This window comes from Seriola dumerili, unplaced genomic scaffold (genome assembly GCF_002260705.1).
Source record: "Seriola dumerili isolate Sdu_G_001 unplaced genomic scaffold, Sdu_1.0 BDQW01000035.1, whole genome shotgun sequence".
Classification (NCBI taxonomy): Eukaryota; Metazoa; Chordata; class Actinopteri; order Carangiformes; family Carangidae; genus Seriola; species Seriola dumerili.
Genome location: NW_019174290.1, coordinates 4,865,703 through 4,885,935, shown reverse-complemented (window position 1 = coordinate 4,885,935; position 20,233 = coordinate 4,865,703). Strand labels below are relative to the sequence as shown.

The following is a 20,233-nucleotide window of genomic DNA, read 5'->3' as shown; positions in this document are numbered from 1 at the left end:
CTATGACACACCAAATGAAAATAAATGGATGTTACAATAAAGTTTGTGACGTATTTTAAGAATAATTTTTACTGGTGAAAACTATTTATAATGAGGGATGACGATACAAATGTTTTTCTTATCTGCACCGTCACATATAAATAAAAAAATAAACAAAAAAAATAAAAATAACTTGATGATAAATTCAGAACAGGTAGAAAACCAAATCATATTTTTATGTTAATTGTGGTTTCAAACCTGTGGAGGTTGTTTTCCATATTGTAGTAAATTTAGGGCAGCAAATGACCTCTTTTAAAGGCAGAAAAGTAATTTTAAACACTAAATGTGTGCAAACACTGGAAATCCCTGGTCATATGTGAAACGTTTAAACAGATGCATTGAAGTGTAGTCATGTGTCTCATGTTATACAAACGTATGGGATCTCCACATGCAGGGCAGATAAACGCATTGTATCTTCTTACATCGCCACTGACCAAGGCTAACCGATAAACTGCAGGTTATATGCATAACAGTGTTTCCCCCAGGGCCAGAGATGAGATAGGTTGGTGGGTTTGTAGATGTCTGTCCATCTTTGGTTTTAGAGGGATTTATAACACTTGTTGGAAAGCTTTTATTGCACTCAACATAACGAGTTGTCAACCTGCCTCTCCTCTGCTCCGCTCCATGTGTGTGGGGATGGGCTAAGACACACACACCGTGAAACAGAAAGCAGAGGAGAGAAACGCAACCGTAAATGACAGCAAAACACAGAAGAGACGCTCACACTGAGTTGAAATGAAACATGTGCACATAAATTAGGAAAATAACATAAATAAAATAATTAGTTTTTCTTAATTTTTTTTTCTCTTTGATTTCGTGAGGGGGCTGGAGGTCCTGTGCCCGCCCCCAAGGCAATGGTAGGGGAAACACTGCATAAGTAGGTCATCACTTTCCTCAATTTCAGTGTCTTTATTCTTCTGTAGTTATGTTATATGGCATTATCAGACACAAGCACATCCCAATTAGTTGCTGCCTATCAACCCATCCACTTAATCTGTCAAACAGGCAATTCCAAAGGCGGTATCAGCATCACACCTGAATAAGATGCTTCCTCCTGGTGAGCCAGAAATACCACAAGGCGAATGTGTCGCTGGCACTGGAGCGAGTGGGTGTAATCATACTGGAATGAAGGAAGATCTTAAGGCATGTCAGTCAGCTACATTCACAACAGGCTGGATAACATCCTCCTCCACCATCAACCCAAAAGAAACTCGACGCAGGAGCATGCTTCTCCTCTCAGGTTGCAAAAACAGAACTTCCAAAACCAAGTTTGACAAAAAATTATTTGGCAAAACAAGCCACACATGCATCATAAATTGGTGCCAAGATGGCAAATTATGGCCATTGTGAATGGCTTACTTATAATGACTGCACAACAACAGCAGCTATAGAATGGGACATTGCTTCAGGTCAGTGGTTGAAATTGTGGTTAAAAATTCATCATCATGTCCATAAAGTTCTTGGTGCAAGTCCCCAAATCAATAACCCGCTGAGAAAATGAGAAAATGGGGTTGTGGAAGACCACTGTTTTCTCTGGCTGCTGGCATCCGTAGCTGAGAGCTGCAACAACACCAACCAGATGTTTAGTTTCCAGAATCAGAGGTACATCAGGACAGATCTAAGATAGCCGAGATGCTGTATAATGACAGTGGTGCCCTTGAGGATGTGGCCCGACCTTTTCACCAACGGTGGCACGCAAGCATCTAGGTGAACCACATGTATGTTAATGTACTGTTTAATAAAGGAAAAATTTGGGTCTGCAAGAACAAATGTTCCCACAACTGAGCATGTTACTTACATTTAGCAATGCTGTGTGACCATACCAGATGAATAACAAGTGATCATGAAGAGACTTTTTTGTATCCTCCAAATAACCCGAACCCTAAACTATTATTATTCAAATTTAAAGGATAGATTTTAATACTGCACACATATTTTATGTATACTGAAAGAGTTTTTGGAAGCTGTGATCACTCCTCCTGTCCATACTGGTTGTGAAGGGATACCTTCATAGCATGTAAAAGATTGGGGACAAAATCCAGTCCTCATTCTGTTTAAAAAAAAAAAAAAAAAAAATGCATGCTAAAGTTCAGGTAAAACTAATATGAGGCTTTAGTTGTCTGAGTTGGCCAAATCAAGTGGTTATCTTCTTGATTTAAAGTGTTTCCTTGCTGATCATCAGAAGACCAATACATTCTGGTAGTTGCACGTAGACTTACTGTTTTGTTTCTGGGATAAAACAAAACATTTAAAATTCAAAAATTTACAAAAATAAACCCACACACAACCGCCAGGTTGAATGTACCCATTCGATTTGGCTATCTAACACTACAAAAGCCTCATATAAGCTTCAACTGAACTTTAGAAAATGACATGAGTAATGTTTTAAGGTAGACTTAAAAGAAATATAACCTGTCCTTTCAGTAAATTGTCTATTTTAGAAATATGTACCAAGTTTAACGTTGAATTAACTTCTAGTAATTAAGGAACTATACATAACTACCCTGCATAATTAAGTTACTCTCATAATGTTGGTTACAAAGTAGAGAGATAATTAAAGGGCTGGGGCCACAATGGCACCAGACTAAAGGAATGCACCAGATAAACCTGAATTATGGCCTACGTCACATATTGTCACTGTCCTTCCTTAATTATCTTGACACCACCCTGATGATAGCATGAACCAAAACAATGCAGATGTGCGTCTGTGGGTACGCCTGTGTGTGATTAGATAAACAACAAATTAGCAGAGGTATGAATGTGCTGCTCAACTCGGTTGAATAATGGTGCATCAGATTCTTTCATTTTCTCGAAGGTCCAGCAGCTGAGAAAAATTGTGAATAAAAGAGAAAGCTCCTGTTAAACAGTCAAAACCCAAATTATAATTACCACCTCACGTTGTATGCCTCCACCAACCAGTCAAGTTGCAGGAAAATGGTCACAATCTCCCTGTCTGTTCCTGAGTGAACATGCTGAGTGATGGCCAGAAGTGTTTTTGCAGAACATTACGATACCACAATGAAGTTGACCATTGACCTTTTCAATATAAAATGTAACTACTACACTATTAGACATTGTTAAACTGTATCATAATTAGTTTATGAATTCTTGAGTTGTAGCCTTTGACCTTTGACCACCAAATTCTAATCACATCATTCATGAATCCAAGTGGACGTTTAGTGTCAGATGTCATGAAATTCCCTTAAGGCGTTCCTGCGATGTCACATTCACAAGAATGGGACCAATGTGAGGTTATAGTGACCTTGACCTTTGTCCGCCAAGTTCTAGTCAGTTCATCCTGGAGTCCAAATGAACATTTGTACCAAATTTGAAGAGATTCCCTTAAGGTATTCCTGAGGTATCGCTTTCAAGAGAATGAGACGGACGGACGTACAGCCAGAAAACATAATGCCTCCAGCCGCGGCTGTCGCTGGCACGGAGGCATAAAAAATCCCCAGACTGTCTCCCTTTCAGAGGGGAGTGAAACAGGCAGCTGTAGCAAAGTCATAGCGAAACAAAAAGCAGACATTGGACAGGAGAATGTTTGCTTATGCCAGGTATGGTGCAGTAAACTCTACAGAGAGAATGTCCAGATCTGAGTATTTCCCAGGACTGTAGTGAGTTAATGCCATCATGGTGTCCTATCAACAGCTCTATGTCTTTCTGTTGAAACTGAAATTTCTTTATTGAAAGGTCAAATTGCCAAACGTACAGCTCACTATGATCTGAAACAAATGAGACACACCATTCACTAGAGCAAAATAATCCATCCTGAAATCCTGTTTCTGAGACATCATGTCAATACATAGATTGGATGGTCCATTCAAAAATGTTTTACTTGTCTCTGTAATACCTAGCTATGCAGATAAATTTAGTTGGCTCTCTCTAACGCTGAATGTTGTTTGAAATGTACTTATACTGGTGCAGATACACGTTTTTCATTTAACAAAATAAACAAAACTTCTGAAATGCTAAATGTTGTTTAAACACAAACAGCTACACAAGAAGTCTGCCTGAACAAAAGAGTCTAAAGTTGGTAAAATGTTGATTGCTTATTCTTGATTGTTCCAGATTTAAACAAGATGTGACATTTAGCCCCAGCTTTCAGCACTTGACAGGTTTCAATACTCAGATGCATTTTCATTGATACCTAAAATGTTTTCAGGCTGCAAATCCGGCTCTATCTGTCTTCTAAATTTCTGCTGCTGAACCAGTAAAGCAGAGGTGAATGGAATTTCACTGTTACTATGAATAATCCACAGAAGATGCTGCCAACAGGTTTTATAGGAGCTAGAAAGTATTTCAATGAAAACTGTTCACAATGATTATTCAGAGTAATGGAGGGATCTGTTCTAAACACCACAAACAAAACTCCATTGTATAGCAGACAGAAGTCAAAGAGACATATATCTCAAAACCTAGACGAGTGATAGCAAAACTATCTGCATGACCACAAACAACCTGATGTAAGAGAGAAAAAAGTGTGTGTGTGTGTCTGAAAGAAAGTTAAGACTTGGTTTTATGGTTAGAATTAGGTTTTGGTTTGGGTTGAGGTTTATTTATAATAGTTAAGGTTAGGGTAAGTGGCTAAGGAATGCAATATGTCAATGAGTGTACTCAACTAATTTAAGACGTGTGTGTGTGTGCGTGTGTGTGTGTGCGTGTGTGTAATTTGAGAAAGCTGACCCTTTAATATCCCTTCAATTATGAGTTTTCTTGTCTCTTCTACTGAAAACAGAAATCATATTACACTTCCTGCCAAACACGTTTACCCTTTTGCAGTGTCAAGCAAGGAAATGATCTCTCCCAACAGGCTCGGTATGATATAGTATATTTTCCTTTTGAGTTGCCACTTGATCCTAGGAAGCCTCTTTTTACCTGCTGGGTCAGTGTGTCATGGGCTGCCGCCGTGGTACTACATATATGATTTGTGCACCTGTAAGAGCTGGTTTCTGAATAACAGGGATTCCACCTTTTATGGATTCTACTAAATCCTTGACAAAGACCACACATCATTTAGATTTTGCCACACAGCAGAGCAGAAGGACATACCTAGTTAATGTGTGTTTTCTAGGTCACCACCATAATGACCAATTATAAAAAAATGTATTATGCATTTTCAGTGCTAAAACATGTGCGATGTGCATTTGTGGGATTTGAGCGTGCTGTATATGGGATGATGTACAATATGCTTTTATCTATTCTTTCCAAAAGATAGATGACGAAGGTTTTGAGTGCAAATATGTTACATTCAAAGTGTAAGCTGTGATATTTGTGTCATGTGTAATTGACCAAAGTTTTAGTTTCACACACAATATTTAGATAAACCTACACCACCTGTCAATTTTTTAGAACACCTTGACTTTTCCAGTTACTGAAATTTACATAATGTAATGTCTCAGTATACTGTGGAATTAAAGTATAGAACAAATAAATAATCAACATTAAAGAAACAAAATCCTAAATTTAATCTAGATTTTTGACTCCGCCAGCAGCACACTCCTGTGCTTCCTGTGCTTTCCGCTTCTGTCCAGTTCATTCCAAACCAGCTCCACGGGGTTTGAGTCTGGAGACTGTGCTGGTCTTTCATCATGGGAAGCCACCATTTAGTTGTTTTCTTGTAATGTTTTGGGTCGTTATCTTGCTGTAGGATGAAACCCTGACCAACCAGTCTGTCTTCCTTTGTTGCTTGCCCTTTTCTCACCATCCTGATAATATATCAGTAACAATATACAGTGCTTACTGCTTGGGCAGTTTACTGCTTACCTTTGCCCTATTTTAGAAGATTGTTATTTTAGGAAAAATGGGCGTGTTCTAAAACTTTTGGCTCGTCATGTATCTTATAATTTGAGTTAACAATTTAAAATGGCAGCAGAGCAAATAGATGCATTTACTTAAAAAGAACCTGGAAAAAACAACTGCTGAAATAATATCTATGAAGGTCACTGCATTTAAAGGTTCCAACCGTGTTAAGAACAGATCATGTCTTGTTGTTTACTCTGCTGTTTGGTCATTTGTGCCATGAATTAAGCAACAAGGTTATTAATGTTTCAAGTCACAGTCGGCAGCAGCACTTTTCTGAATCATGGGTTCTGCTGACGTAAAAGTGTGTGTGTGTATGTGTTTGTAGAGAATAGAAATGTTATGTAAAAGGGCCCGGAGTAACCCCCCCACCAACACACAAACACACACCCTTCACTTTATTTGAGCCAACTATGCATGACCTACTTTGGGAATCTTTCAAGCTGAAAAATTAACATTTTTTTTTTTGAAGTGTCTTCCTTTATGGCATCCTTTCCATGGAGGAACTGACAAGACAAACACTGGGTTTAAACGTAAGCACTTTGGCATGAACACTTGGGCAAATTCTAATTAAACATGAATGATAAAGGCATGCCTTGTTTGCACAGTCAAGGATATCGGGATACAAGAGGAAGACAATAATATGCTAGGAGAGTGCGTCTCTCTGCATCCTCTCCAACAAAAATGAAATATAGATCTCATTGCTTTTTATGGTCGTGAATGAATAATGTCCACCCAGTGAATTAGACATTTGCACTGCATTTAGCTCAACAAACAATTCTTTTTTATTTATGACAGTGGTGATAGGTTCTTATGACCAGTTAATCTTGGTAATTTGTGATTTATTATGTACGTTTCCCTGTAGTCACTGTGCTTTATATTACTAATACCTGCATGTTTCTATATCCTCTCAGATGACGCTGCATTTCATTCAAATTCTCCTCCATACAAAACCTACCTACACAGCTCATGACTCAGGACATCTTTAAGACCACTTGTGAGGGATCTTTAAGACTTCTTGCGTGCTAGGTAAATAAAGTACTCCGTTCACAAAAGACTGCCATTCAGCTACAGTATTTCAGAAAGCGGCACGCTATAAAAATCAGGGCATTCATAATGACACACAAGCATGCTCTATGCTTTGTTGCAGCTCTGGTATTCAGTTTCCGCTGCCTTTATGCAGTTTGTTAATGACCTCAACAACAGAAGGGAATGTCAGCGGTAGGTAATAGAGAGTAGATCTCCAACTACAGGCCTAGCCTAGCGGAAATCTGGCCCTCTGTCACCAGACTGTGTTTCAGGAAGAAGTTCAAATGAGGACAAGACAAGCATTCAAATCCCAGAAGCCCTGGCCAGCAGTAACCACACTTTTATTGGGGTGTCAAGTCTGGCCTAGAATGTGTGCTGTTGTTGTTGTCGTTGGCGGCCGCTGCGACGGTGTTGTGCGCTTGTGTGTGTGCGTGCATGGCTCTGCGTGGGAGAGGCAGAGTGGAGACTTTTAACATGGTTTTTCTTCTGTGCAACAAAAGCACCCGATCATTGTGCCACACTGTATCGTCTTGGTTCTTTTAAAAAAGATTACAGCCACAGTCGGCATTTTCTCCTACACTCTAGTAGCACAAGGTAAAAAACATCCATTCATGTGCCCCCATGGCTATACCTTTTAAGATAACATTGTTGGACATTTAGATCAGATCTGTAACTTCCTTCTGTAAGGTATTTAAAGATTTTTTTTTTTTTTTTTTAATTCCTCCATGCTGGGGGCGAGCCATGGCGGGAAGCATAATGTCTTTGGGTTGTGTGTCTGTCCTTCAGTTCGTCCCATTCACATGAATAAGAAAACCTCAGGAGTACCATGAGTGAATTTCTTCAAATTTAGTACAAAAAATTCCCACGGACTCAAGGATGAACTAAATAGCTTTTGGTGGTCAGAGGTCAAAGGTCACTGTGTCAAAGCAAGGGTATTGTGGCATTCAACAGAACTGCTCGCAAAACCAAATCAGCCAGAGAAGTCAGCAGGCTGATAATGGTGAGCCAAACATTTTTACAGTGACTTTTACTTTCCCCTTAAAACAGCATAAATAGATCGTGGCCAATGGAACCAGCTGTAAACACAACATTGACATATTATCACCTTATAAAGTTGCTGTGGCGATCTTGTTAGCAAAAATTGCTTATTTAAACATCCAGCAGGCCCAGAGCAACATTAGCATTCATTTGGATTTGTAGTTGGCCACCTGATTGAATATCAAAGTTCAATATTCAATCTTCTTTTAGTTCTGTTTTGGTTCTCTAACAACTGTTGAGGGAAATATCTGCTCTTTAGCTGCAAAATGCTGCACTGTGTTCTGTAGCTAGTGGCTAACTGTTTGATGCTGGGTAGGTAGCGTACAGTAGGTTTATCAGAGCTTTTTCATGGAAAACAGCTGCTTGCCGCTGCTGCTGTTGGAAACTCGGCTGATGAGAGTGTGCAGACGAGAAAAACCACACAAGGGACTTAAAAGATGGTAAATGGAGCTGAAAGGAACTGCAGTACAACAAGGTGTATTGTCTGCATGTGATGGCGCTTATCACACATGGCACAAGTTTATTCTGTAAAATCTTATGTCCTTAGTTACCTTAAATGAAATATTCTCACAATATTTGGTTGATAAATAAATTCTCAGCAAATCTTTTAATGATTCCAACTGCATAAACAGAACCACACTCCGTATTTACACTGTAGTGTGTAAAATTCTGGTGTACAGATACTGGAAAAAAAACATCTTTGTTTGAACAAAACAAAATGTTTCAACTCATTGCATAATTTTTGCAATATCTGTATGGTGCAGGATAACTCATTTATTTGCGTATGGTAATCCTTAGTTGACTGTCAGTTTCATTTCAGGTTGTGAAATGCACCATCTAAACACTTAACAGTATCCCGCATTTGGAGAACATTTCCCCTGTCTCTGCCTCATGTAGACATATGAACCTTGCTTAAAAACTCCTGAGCTCGTCTTTACTTCTAACATGTTTTCACCTCGCAGCCAAGGTCTAAAACGCCTCACAAAGAGCTTTTATCTTTACCAGACTTTCATTTTTAAGAATAATTCTTTATATTTTAAGAACAATAGGGAGTAGGATTTCACCAGTAGGACCAACCCTTACTACTCATACATTGAATACTGCATCCCCACTCTGCTTTACACGGACTCCAATCCACCCACACCAGCAAGTGATGGGCTGCCCAGAAGATAAAAAAGAACTGGATGCTCTTGGGCTCAATGTATTAATATTTTTTTCATTCAGGTGTTTTATTCATTTAGATTTTTTCCTGTTGACATTAGTCGTCATTTTTTTTGCCATGAATAGATATTTATAGCATTCACATTCACATATTCACAAAAAAGGGCAAATGTTGTTTATTTCTGTTTTTAAAAGGAATGGTTTAGGACACTGAAGTGGCCCAGTAGCTGCTTCAAGTCTGTCCTTGAGCATGGCAAATCCTGTGATACTAAAAATGTATTTGCAATGATCAGTTTGTATAGAGATTGTTTAACACTACTTTCTATTGTTAAACTGATTCTCGGGTTAAAATATAAATCTTCTGCACTTATTTGTGAGTTCAATGTGGGGGAAAAAAAGGCTTATATCTGCTTGGGAGAACAAGCTAATTTACATTACTCACTGTTGGACTGGACTGCTGCACTGAAACGCAAGTTTTTAACTGCCAAACAGTCTTGTACACAGACAGTGATTTATTCATGTGCTTGTTCCAAAGTGCTATGATAACAGTTCAGAAGACATTTTCAGTATATTTCAGTGTACATTAAATATGTATAAATATACTTTGATACGTCTAACATTGTTCTAATGTGTATATAGGGATATAGTATAATCTTTATCTGCCTTTACATCGACCTTTACAAAGCATTCTAGTGTCTGTCCTGCCAAACCCTGTAGTGTCTGACATAAATTTTTATCATTCAAATTTTGTCATTCCAAGTAAAACTTTTTAATGTCACACAATTGTACTGCAAGGTACTTGTACATTGTTTTTATGTGCTGTATATCACTTTATTGTAAATACTTGTTTGCTGAGATTAACTGTTCCCAGCATCCTTGATTCGCAACATACTTCACTATGAGTTAGTGTACTAGAGTTTTGATAAATTGATAAATTAAATAATTTTTTAAAAATACATGTTTTTCTTTTTGAAACTCTATAGTTCTGCAGTGAGAATAAGAGGAAAGTACAGGGTTCATTTCTTCCTGAATGTGACTACAAAAGTCTGTATACTGAGCACATGATGACTCCCTGACATTCATAAAATTTTATTTAATCAATTTACTAAGTGACACTAATGAAAGAAAAACATGAACCTGTTACTTTAAGTTTGTCAGCATATGCGCTTGAGATAGAATTTAGCACAATTAAATGATTGTATTCTTCATTTAATTACTACTGTATATTAAATATTTGACAGCACACAGGAGAATGCACAAATTGATGCATAGACTGATGAGACCCACAACCATTCCCCAGCACCTTCACCTGTAGCATCCTTCTCACAACTCAAACAAGCAGCTGCCCGCTTTATAGTCAGGAACCCATAATGCACTAGGAGGCCTTGTGCATGCCTGGTGTTGGGATTTAATTGGATATTAGTATCCAGCAGTGTCTGAATTAATCAAATCATTTCCATCCATTAATTTAGTGGAGGAACATACAATTACAGCCTTATTAGTGTGCTCTCAGGAGTATGCCTTTTCATCCCTCTACAGAACATTGAGAGTTGGCCAGAGTCCAGTGCAAAGCATTCTCCCCTCTTCAATCTGGTGCCTCCTCGTGATGAGCATTCTGTCAATCTATAGAACCGGGCTGCAAGCTTACAGCGAGGAAAATGTCACACTATAGAAAGGTGCTACTCACTAACGAAAAAATCCATTGTTGGCGTCTCTTTTGAATCTTTACCATTTGTCAGATTATGAAATTATTAGGTCAGAGGACTTAAAAGTTACAGAGTAATTCTATTTGGTGAAACATTGCTGTGAAAACCAGCACAAAAATGTCCTAAATAGGGTGAGAAGAGATTTGGAGATTTAGGCAGCAAGCAAACATAATCTAGCGCACTAATGTAGGTCATTTTATCATAATTTCCATATTTATATATTTTGTACAAATCTGATTTATAGTGCACAGCTTTTTATTATTCTTCAAGAGAATAAATACAGGAATTAAATTTTTTGTAATGAAAAAAATAAGAATGGTTTATCTAAGCAATAAGTTTAAAAACATCACATAAATACTACACTTCTGGTTAGGGCGACCCCCCTTGCCCCCCCCCTCTTGTGAATCTGAGTTAAAACGTTTTTTGCACAAAGTAATCCAGACTGCTCAGATGAGCAGCCATTTTTAATTAAATCCATTTACAGAGGAAACCAAAGTGAGAAAAAAAAGAGCCAAGGGATTTTACACTCTGTCATCCAAGGCTTCAGTGGATCAAAGAGTTTTAGTTGTGCTTTTTAATGGTTACGTAATATTTTTGCCTATGAGATATTGGGCTTGGGCACCATGTAGTCAGTCCAAAGCTTGACGGTATCACAGATTTCCTGCAGTGCACTTTGAGATTTCAGGCAGGATACAATAAGCCTATGTTTATGTCTAAGTTCTAAGTATAGCTGTCAGTCAATACAATACTACTGGTGTAACAGGACAGTGTAAGTAGGCAGCAACCTCTAAAAAATGTTAGATTCTTGCATTCTACCCGTGTGTGTGTGTGTGTGTGTGTGTGTTTATATGCATGAGTTGTATGTATGTATGTATATGTGTGTTTGAGCCTGTCTGCCTCTCTGCCGGCCTGGCTGGCTGCCATGTGGCCCATCTCTTACTGTCATCCTGTCTGACATTAGGGCTAAGCTGGATCTCATTAGGACCAAGGTGGCAGTGATCCCGTCAACATCGCTTTGGCTCCTGCCATATGGGTCGCCTCCAAGGTAACGGGCTGTATCAGTCTCCTCAGAGCTGCAAGCCTTGTTATAGCACACACACACACACACACACACACACACACAGACGGAGTATCTACTCCCTAGACGAGTGCGTACCGTACATATAAACCTGAACAAACACGTCAAACAGAGAGGACATAATAAAATACTGACGGTAAGATAATTTGGTCAGATCTATGGGTGAGATGAAGAATATATAAAATAAAATTCTACATGTTTTCCATGAGAAATATAAAATTATCAGGACAGTCATCTAATGTAGTTTTTATGAGCTATGAAAACTATTTTATAATTCTTCTGGTCATAAGCAAAACGTAATTAGTGTAGCTTTTTGTTAAGTATATACTTAAGTGTGACCAAATCAGACCAAATATCTTGCAGTATAAGATGGAAGGAAAAGGTTTTCTTTAATATATATTGTGTAATAAAGTTACGATAGATGCATAAACTCTTAACTTAAAAAATGTTAACGCGCAAGCTACAGTAAATCCGTCGGCAGTTGACGACCTATGTAACTATGTGGTGATTTAACACTGTAATAAACAGACTTTTTTTCCCCCCTGCCTTCCTCCAAACTTGTCCCTGCAATCTGAATGACACCAGCTGAGCTGAAGAAAATGAAAACAGACATCTGAAATTGGCACCGCAATCAGCGCAAAGTTGGCTTCTAGAAATTCAATCAGGAAAACTTTTTTATCTAATAAATCTCCATTCTGTGCAACATCACTGCCCAAACTCAGTCTGTACTTGTCATGGTCAAGTCACAGTCAAACATAGCGGAGCAACGTGCACCAATGTCCCACCAATGTCAAATATAGCACTGTACTGCTCTTAAAGCAAGCATCTGACTCTTATCAAAGCAGAGTAAGCAGGAAGTCATTTATGATTTTGTTTAGTGCTTCTTTGCTCCAGCTCATAAAAACCGTGAATTTATGACATCCCATGCATAAATAGATGATAGCAATGTACTTTATAAAAACACCAATAGACAGTCACTATTATTTAAAAATACAAAAACCACATCACATCCAAATTACAGGACCACAAATCGTCCTTTTGATTTACTGTAAAGAAACAGCAGCATGTCTCACTGTTAGGGTCATATACATACCAGTCCTATGTGTAGATTATGGCTTTGATATTCACTGTTATTAAACACACTGATGACAATTTACTTCCTTCAACTTCACATGCAACTAGGACACCAGAATACATTGGAAGCAAAACAACTGTGTCAAAGTTGCACTTTGCCAGATTGGCGGCTGTTATAGATTTTTTCCCTTTGGCCTGTTTGTTTTGTTTCAGCCCCCACCCTCACAAAAGCAACTGTTTATTTCATCAGTTTGGCAACAAAGGCATGTGATCAATCATTCATAATTTATGATGCTGCCAATGGCCTAGGGCCCATAAAAACAGATATTTGCATTACACAAGGTCTTAGCTGGACCTCCCGATAACAGACCAATAAATTTTGTTGTTGTACATACACACAGGCCCTGATAAGAGGTAAACTTTGCCTCTGTGTTACAGTAGAGCACAGGGCAGTGCTAGCAGAGATGATGTTGTGATCACATGCTACTATAACAATGACCTGGACCCCGTCCTTTAATTCCTGTTCCCCCAGCCAGCATCCCGCTGCCTTTCCCAAGCCCTGCTGTTGTTATTATTTAGCACTACTCAAAGCAAACGCCCTAAATCCCTTGTGCAATACGAGTCTAACTGTAACAAACTGGCTGTCCATTTATCTGATCCTCTAGTGAGACAGGCTATTGGCTATTACACAGGTGCAGACACAAAAAAAATCATTATTTAGGAAAAATGAAAACTACTACTCTCTATGAAGCTAAGATGGAATGTTTATCACAACTCTGAAAGCGTCACAGTTTTTAAGCCAGAGATCTGACAGAGATACGGCGATAGACACTCAGTTGGACTACATAGAGATGTCTTCATTCTCCTTACCTTGACATGCTGTCCGCGATGCAGTTTTGACCCGGGTATCCTTCACCTCTGGCCGACATGCCTGGCCGAGATTTCCACGACTCCATTAACGCCGTTACGGGCGAAATTAGATTCAACAAAGGGTTGGACTGGTCCCTCACATCATGCCGCGTGAAAGACATTGTTCCTTGGGCTCCAATCTGGTAATGGAATGAGTGTCCACCAGAATTAACTCCAACAATGGCCGATGTGGGCATGCTGTTATTCTCTTGGTAATAGCTGCCATCAGTGGTCTCCTGCTTAACCCCTTTAGACAGGACATTGTTGGAGAACACATCGGGCTCATAGTTCCCATTCATAGAGGAGACAGGGGGTCCTAAGATACCAGAAAGACTGTATTCATCAATGTTATTCCTCAGGGACAAATAGGTGGTCTCAGATGCAGGGAAGAGACCAAGAGACGGTGACTGCTCACCATAGGGCTGTTGATTCATACATCCCTCATTTTTGTTTGGCTCATTCTTAATCTGTGTGATAAAGGGTGTGCTACTCACACTACATTTGGAGCTACCTAAACACATGCTCCTGAAGTCAGTTCCAGGCTCGTTCTTAATGTACTTAACCATGCCCATCTGGTCTAAGCCGACGTTGAACACTTCCCCGTCTACCATCTCTACTTTAGGGAACTCAAAGTTCTTAAAGTCTGTGTCTCTGGTCAGACCTGTTGCTTCTGGGCTGTTGGTGTCATTCTGCACCAAACCCAGTCCACCGGCAGGACTAGACACTGGAAACCCAGCAGAGGACGGATTCTGTGGGCTGCTGACAGCCATAGTGCTCCCTGTGGCCGGGCTGGAGATGGAGGGCCTTACTGTGTTGCAGTTGTTGGCAGTGCTGGTGCAGCTGCCACCTGTGGGGCTCGAGACAGATGACCTAATGTTACACGTAGTGCTGCAGGACGGAGGCGATCTCACACTACTCATACTCTGGGGGCTGGACATGGGAGACCTCATGACATTGAGTGGGCTGGTGAGTGGTGGTGAGCCCACTGTGGTGGACTCTACAGGGCTACATGTGGCTGAATTCCTGCGCTTGATGTTGGCCAGAGTTGCAGCACAAGACGTCTGGCTGACAGGACTACTGACGGATGAGCACACTGGTCCAAAGCACGTAGGAGGACTGGTGGTTGACGACACCATATTGTTGCTGCCCCCAGGGCTGGAGATAGAGCTGGAGGTCTGGGGGCTGCAGGACAGAGATGAGGCCAGCATAGACGCTGAGCTAACTGGAGTCCCAGTGGTGCATTCTCTGGGAGTGGCGCTGGACTGCTGGAAACCAAATGGCTTTAACTTGGGGCTCTTTGTGGAGCCACCCTGGGTCTCCTCTAGGGGCCGTCCACACGCTGGATACATCTTGCCAGGGCTGGTACTGCCCCCATGCTGGCTAAAGGCAAAGTCTGCCTCCCTGGCAGCATTCATATACAGACCCATGGACTCAGCCACAGTCTTGGAAAGCTCCTTGGAGTCCATTTCCTGCTTATGACCGTGGAGAGAGTTGTTGAAGTGTGGGAGAACAAATGGCTGGTTCTGGCTGAGCCGAAGCATTGGCTGCTCCTGCTTCTTTGTATTGTTGTCTTTGCAGTCGGTGGCCGGGCTTCCAGCAGGGCAGCTGACATTGACTATGTCCATCAGGATATCACTGCTAGTCAGACTTGAATCCTCTGTGCTGCAGCAGTATTCCATGTTGCTGGGGACCTGAGACCATCTGTTCTCTGTATCGCTTCCATCAAAGAAACTTTGGTATCTTTTGGTCTCCATTGCTGGCTCATTGATTCACCTGGCAAATAAGGCAAGAAGGAAACAAAAAGAAAAGAATGAGAAAAGTTCACAATACTGTTTTTTCAAGCCAGTTGTATTATGGGTTTTTGCCTTTAAGAAGAGATTACAGCTCTCAAGTGAGACTAAATTATATATTCAGCAATTTACGGATCAATTTTAAATCTACATTGTAAATATCGTCTTTTAGTTTTGGTAGCAAAGCAGTAAATTCTGCTTCAGTGGCTATAAACCTAATGAGTCAAATGAGAAAGGAAGCGGTAGAGATACTTTATTTACAAATAACATATTTAACTTATTTTGATACTATAATGGCTTACCGTTTAAAAATCCATGACAAAAACTGTAAACAATATGTGAAATCTGAAAAAGTCCAAAGCAAGTCTGTACAGTATTTCCTCTCTCACAGATAAAGCTTCTTATCGCTGCACTACAGGGGATGTACAGTGATAACTTGAAGAAAAATGCATGGCAAGGGTTAATGTATCTAAGTGACGTCGGCCGGGCTTTTTGTTTAAATGCCCACCTCTACTGCGCCTCTATTGGACAGCTGAGCTAGAAATCCACCAGCTTCATCAGGCCATTCATGGATTGGTCCGGAAGCTGTCACTCAATAGTTATTGCTCTTGCAGCCACAACATAGCTGCGACATAACTTGAAATGTTGTTTTAGTGGCCGGAGCAGCCCAGTCAAGTGCAAAAGCAATAAAAATACAGACAAAAATTAAGACATAGCCAATTACGATGACACGGCTTTGCTTTAGGTGATGTTTCAATATTTATTTTTCATGCTACGCTGCACACTTTGAAGGGCTCAGCCCTCCAGCAGCCGCGATATCTGAGTTAAAGTTATGCAGGTTGACTGCAAAATATCAGCAACACATATGCGCCGATCCTTAAATATAGCATGAAAAATAAAAGAGATGTCATCTTGATAATTCCTCCCTATACTCCAGCCGTGATTGTCCTGCCTCTGTAGGACATGCAGCTCTCTGCATTTCTCTCCATTTTGCGTTTGCGCAGAATAAATACTAAATGACGGTTTATGTTATATTGTTGCTGTTGGAAGTTTTTTCTTCCGTGTGAAAGTTGTTGCATTTGAGGCTTTTTGAATAAAACGGAGGACTAAGTGCAGTAGGAAGAAAATATAAATTATTTAAGTCATATTTTTAGAAGAAAAAAAAACTGGCAGCACGAGATATTTCTCAGCACGTCGAGACAGGTGTGTACATAAATATAAAATCTACTCTCAATTTGAACGAAATTGTTGAGGTTAATTTTGTAAATACTTAAAGTAGGCTGCATAAACTTCTTGACGACTTTTATTATGGAGTAGACACGGGGCTAACGGTCCCGGTTGAAAGTTATTGGATCCCTCTCCCACAGCTCATGGACCGGGGATGCAAGTATTCAGTTATCCGACTCAACAGCGGAGAGTTTGCTTTCATTCTCTGAGACCCAGCGCCAAATTAAAATGTACAGTCAAACACTGAGCTCTGTCCTTCCTTACCTTAATTACGACATTCAGAGTTGTCAGGTGGCTGTGTTGCTGGGCAGCGATAATCCAGAGGACAAAAAAAGACACGCACAGCAAAGTCAATGAATATCAACAAATGTGCTCTGTCTACTCTTTCCAATACATAGTTTTCAGTTTGACAGCTACACACACTGGAGAAGTCTACTGCGTATTATCACGAGTAATCCTCAACAGCGAGCCGCTGCTCCTGACAGGACGAACGGCAGCGACGGGTCGGACGACAGCGGCAGATGAGCTCACATTATGGCCGTAATTTTACAGATTACCGATTCTGGGCCCTAGATAAAAAGAGTAATAAAAACAAACGAAGGAGTCTGTCGGACTTGCAGTCACAGCGACGTCATTCTGTGGACATGGACCCTCCTACTGCAACGAGTGCAACACAAACTCTGAGGTGGTGGGGGTGAGGCAGAGAGGGGAGGGAGGGGCTCAGAGCGCAGGTAGTCAGAGCCGTCTGGAAATAGGGCACCGTATTCAGTGCAGCGTTGTTTGAAATCAACTCTCAGACCAACAGCGTGAAGCAGGTCTGTTTGGTTGAAATGAAATAATCCTCTGTAAGTTTGTTACATTTTGTGTCGGCTATAAATCCTCCGTCCTCTTCTCTCACCATACTTTATACTGTTTTCATCTTTACGAGTGCCACCTCTGAAAAGGCTTCCCGTGGTGCCAGTGCAAATTCATTTGCACGCACGCGCACCCACAATTCAGATTAGAGGAGATCTCACTCTACAGTTAACACGGAGCTTGAAAACCCGACAAATACAGAGAGAGGAGTCATTCTACTGTGAGAGTGAAATCAAGTCAGGATGTTGCCCTGTAACACTGAGATGTCTGTCTCCACTAGGTGGAGCAAAATTTCTATTGCTGCTCAAAAAGCAAATCTATTGAGTGGTCAAGATGTCACTGAATTTAGTCCATGTCAAACTGTGATAAAATATTTTATATCACACCACTGATGAAAGAAAACTCAGACTTCATGTGCTCAACATTAATGCAACTGGATTAGTTTTTCTTTTGATCAGCCAAACTTAAAACTGTAGTTGTCTTTATGAACAATCAACCACCATCATTAACAAATTCCCTTACAGAGGAGGATCATGTTAATGTGTCGTTAGACATTTTTGGATCATGTTTTTAAAATTGAACAGAGAACACACACTTTAGTGTTGTCAGCTCATGAAAGTGAAAAGAACCAAGAGAAGGAATATTGTTTAAAAGTGAATAACCACAAATAAAATAATGGATAAAATAAATGTATACCCACACTTTGTACAGAAGCTATCACACACAGTCAAGTTGGCATACTATAACTTCAATGATATGAGATCAGTGTAGCTCTGTGATAATGTTCCTTGGTGCACTTGTGAGGAAGTGAAATGGGCCTTTGTTTATCTGTGACACCAACATCAACAAAAATGGTTGTGACTATCATTCGGTCTAAGCTGTTATTTACATTTAACTATCAATAGCTCGTGGCATTGATGTGAGTGTAGACTTTGGTTTTACTCCAGCAATGTCTAATAATCAGTTTAATCTCTGGAGTTGTCAGTCAGTCGAGTCACATTCTGTAGTGTTGGCTGTGTAAAAGTCTGCATGTAGGACTTAGGCTTTGTGAGAGGAGCTCTGCACAGTGGTTTGAATGTTTCTCCTCATTGCTTGTCTGGGTTTTCCAAGCCAGCCTGTAGCCATTACCCTAGCGAGGCAGCAGCAGTTAGATTAGTCAAAGCCATCCAAGCAACACTGCCCACCTCCCTGATCTGCCTGTTAATCACCCATGAATGGGGACCTGCTTCAGAAAAAGCAGGAGAATTGAGATATAACCAACGTTTCCCACCCTCATTCATGCAGCTCCCACTTGTCCATTGCACATAATGGGTGCCAGTCAAACACATCATGAGCAAATCTAATTTAGCTGTGCATCACAGATTTTTTCCTCAGTGACAGAGTCATAAGAATTTGCAGACTGACAGGAGAACACGGCTGATATGAAATCAGTTATAATTGGCTGCCTCTCTGGTAAAAAATTGAAGGCAGCTCCATTGACTCTCACCGAGCTTTCAAGCACCATCGTTTTAGTCAAATCAATGACAATCACACTGGCCTGAAAATATTGTACATAGATGGAAGCTAAAAATAGCTGTCTTTTTTGGGGGGAGGAGAGCCAGGGGCGAGGGGAAAAGGGGGGGGGGGGGGCCTTTTAGATGAGTGACTGCTATGATTAGGAGGAGGCTTCCACTCCAGTTTAGACACATGTGATTTGCATTGATTTGACTAAAACGATGGTGCCTGAAACTCGTGAGAGTCAATGGAGCTGCCTTCAATTTTTTACCAGAGAGGCAGCCAATTTATAACTTGATTTCATATCAAGCGTGTTCTCCTGTCAGTCCCTGCAAATTTTCTGACCTCTGTCACTGAGGAAAAATCTGTGATGGCACAGCTAAATTAGATTTGCTATGATGTGTTTGACTGGCCACCCATTATAGTGCATGACAAGTGGCGAGCTGCATGCATGAGGGTGTGGGGAAACGTTGGTTATTTCAATTCTCCTGCTTTTTCTGAAGCCGGTCCCCATGTCATCGTTGATTAACAGCAGATCAGGGAGGTGGGGCAGTGTTTGCTTGATCGGCTTTGACTATCTAAACTGCTGCTGCCGCAGTCGCTAGGGTATGGCTCGGCTGGGCTTGGAAAACCCGAGCAAGCAATGAGGAGAAACATATTTCAATACCACTTGTGCAGAGCTCCTCTCACAAAGCCTAAGTCTACATGCAGACTTTACAAGAGCCAACACTACAGAAGTGTGGACTCGACTGACTGACAACTCCAGAGGATTAAACTGATTATTTAGACATTGTGGAGTAAAACCAAGTCTACACTCACATCATGCCCCGAGCTATTATAGTCTAAATGTAATAACAGCTTAGACGAATGATAGTCAGCAACATTTTGGTTTTTGTTGATGTTGGTGTCACAGATAAACAAAGGCCCATTTCACTTCCTCACCCGTGCCCAAGGAACATATCACAGAAGCTAACACTGATCTCATATCATTGAAGTTATAGTAATGGCCAAGACTTGACTGTGTGTGATAG

The 20,233-nt window shown here is 40.4% G+C and overlaps 1 protein-coding gene across 2 annotated transcripts in view; it reads right to left on the bottom strand.

Moving 5' to 3' along the window:
- The window catches only part of nr3c2 (nuclear receptor subfamily 3 group C member 2), a 70,100-nt gene extending 52,859 nt beyond the window's left edge, over positions 1-17,241 (bottom strand). Inside the window, exons 1-2 of one of the 2 annotated variants that reach the window (XM_022738243.1) lie at positions 17,118-17,241; positions 13,798-15,609 (exon numbers count right to left, since the gene is read on the bottom strand). In XM_022738243.1, the coding sequence (XP_022593964.1) occupies positions 13,798-15,590 (1,793 nt within the window). In that variant the 5' untranslated portion in view covers positions 15,591-15,609; positions 17,118-17,241. Of the gene's footprint in view, positions 1-13,797; positions 15,610-15,928; positions 15,996-17,117 lie in introns of those variants that run through there. The other variant, XM_022738245.1, reaches the window with a different exon arrangement.
- Between the last annotated feature and the right edge of the window lie 2,992 nt (positions 17,242-20,233).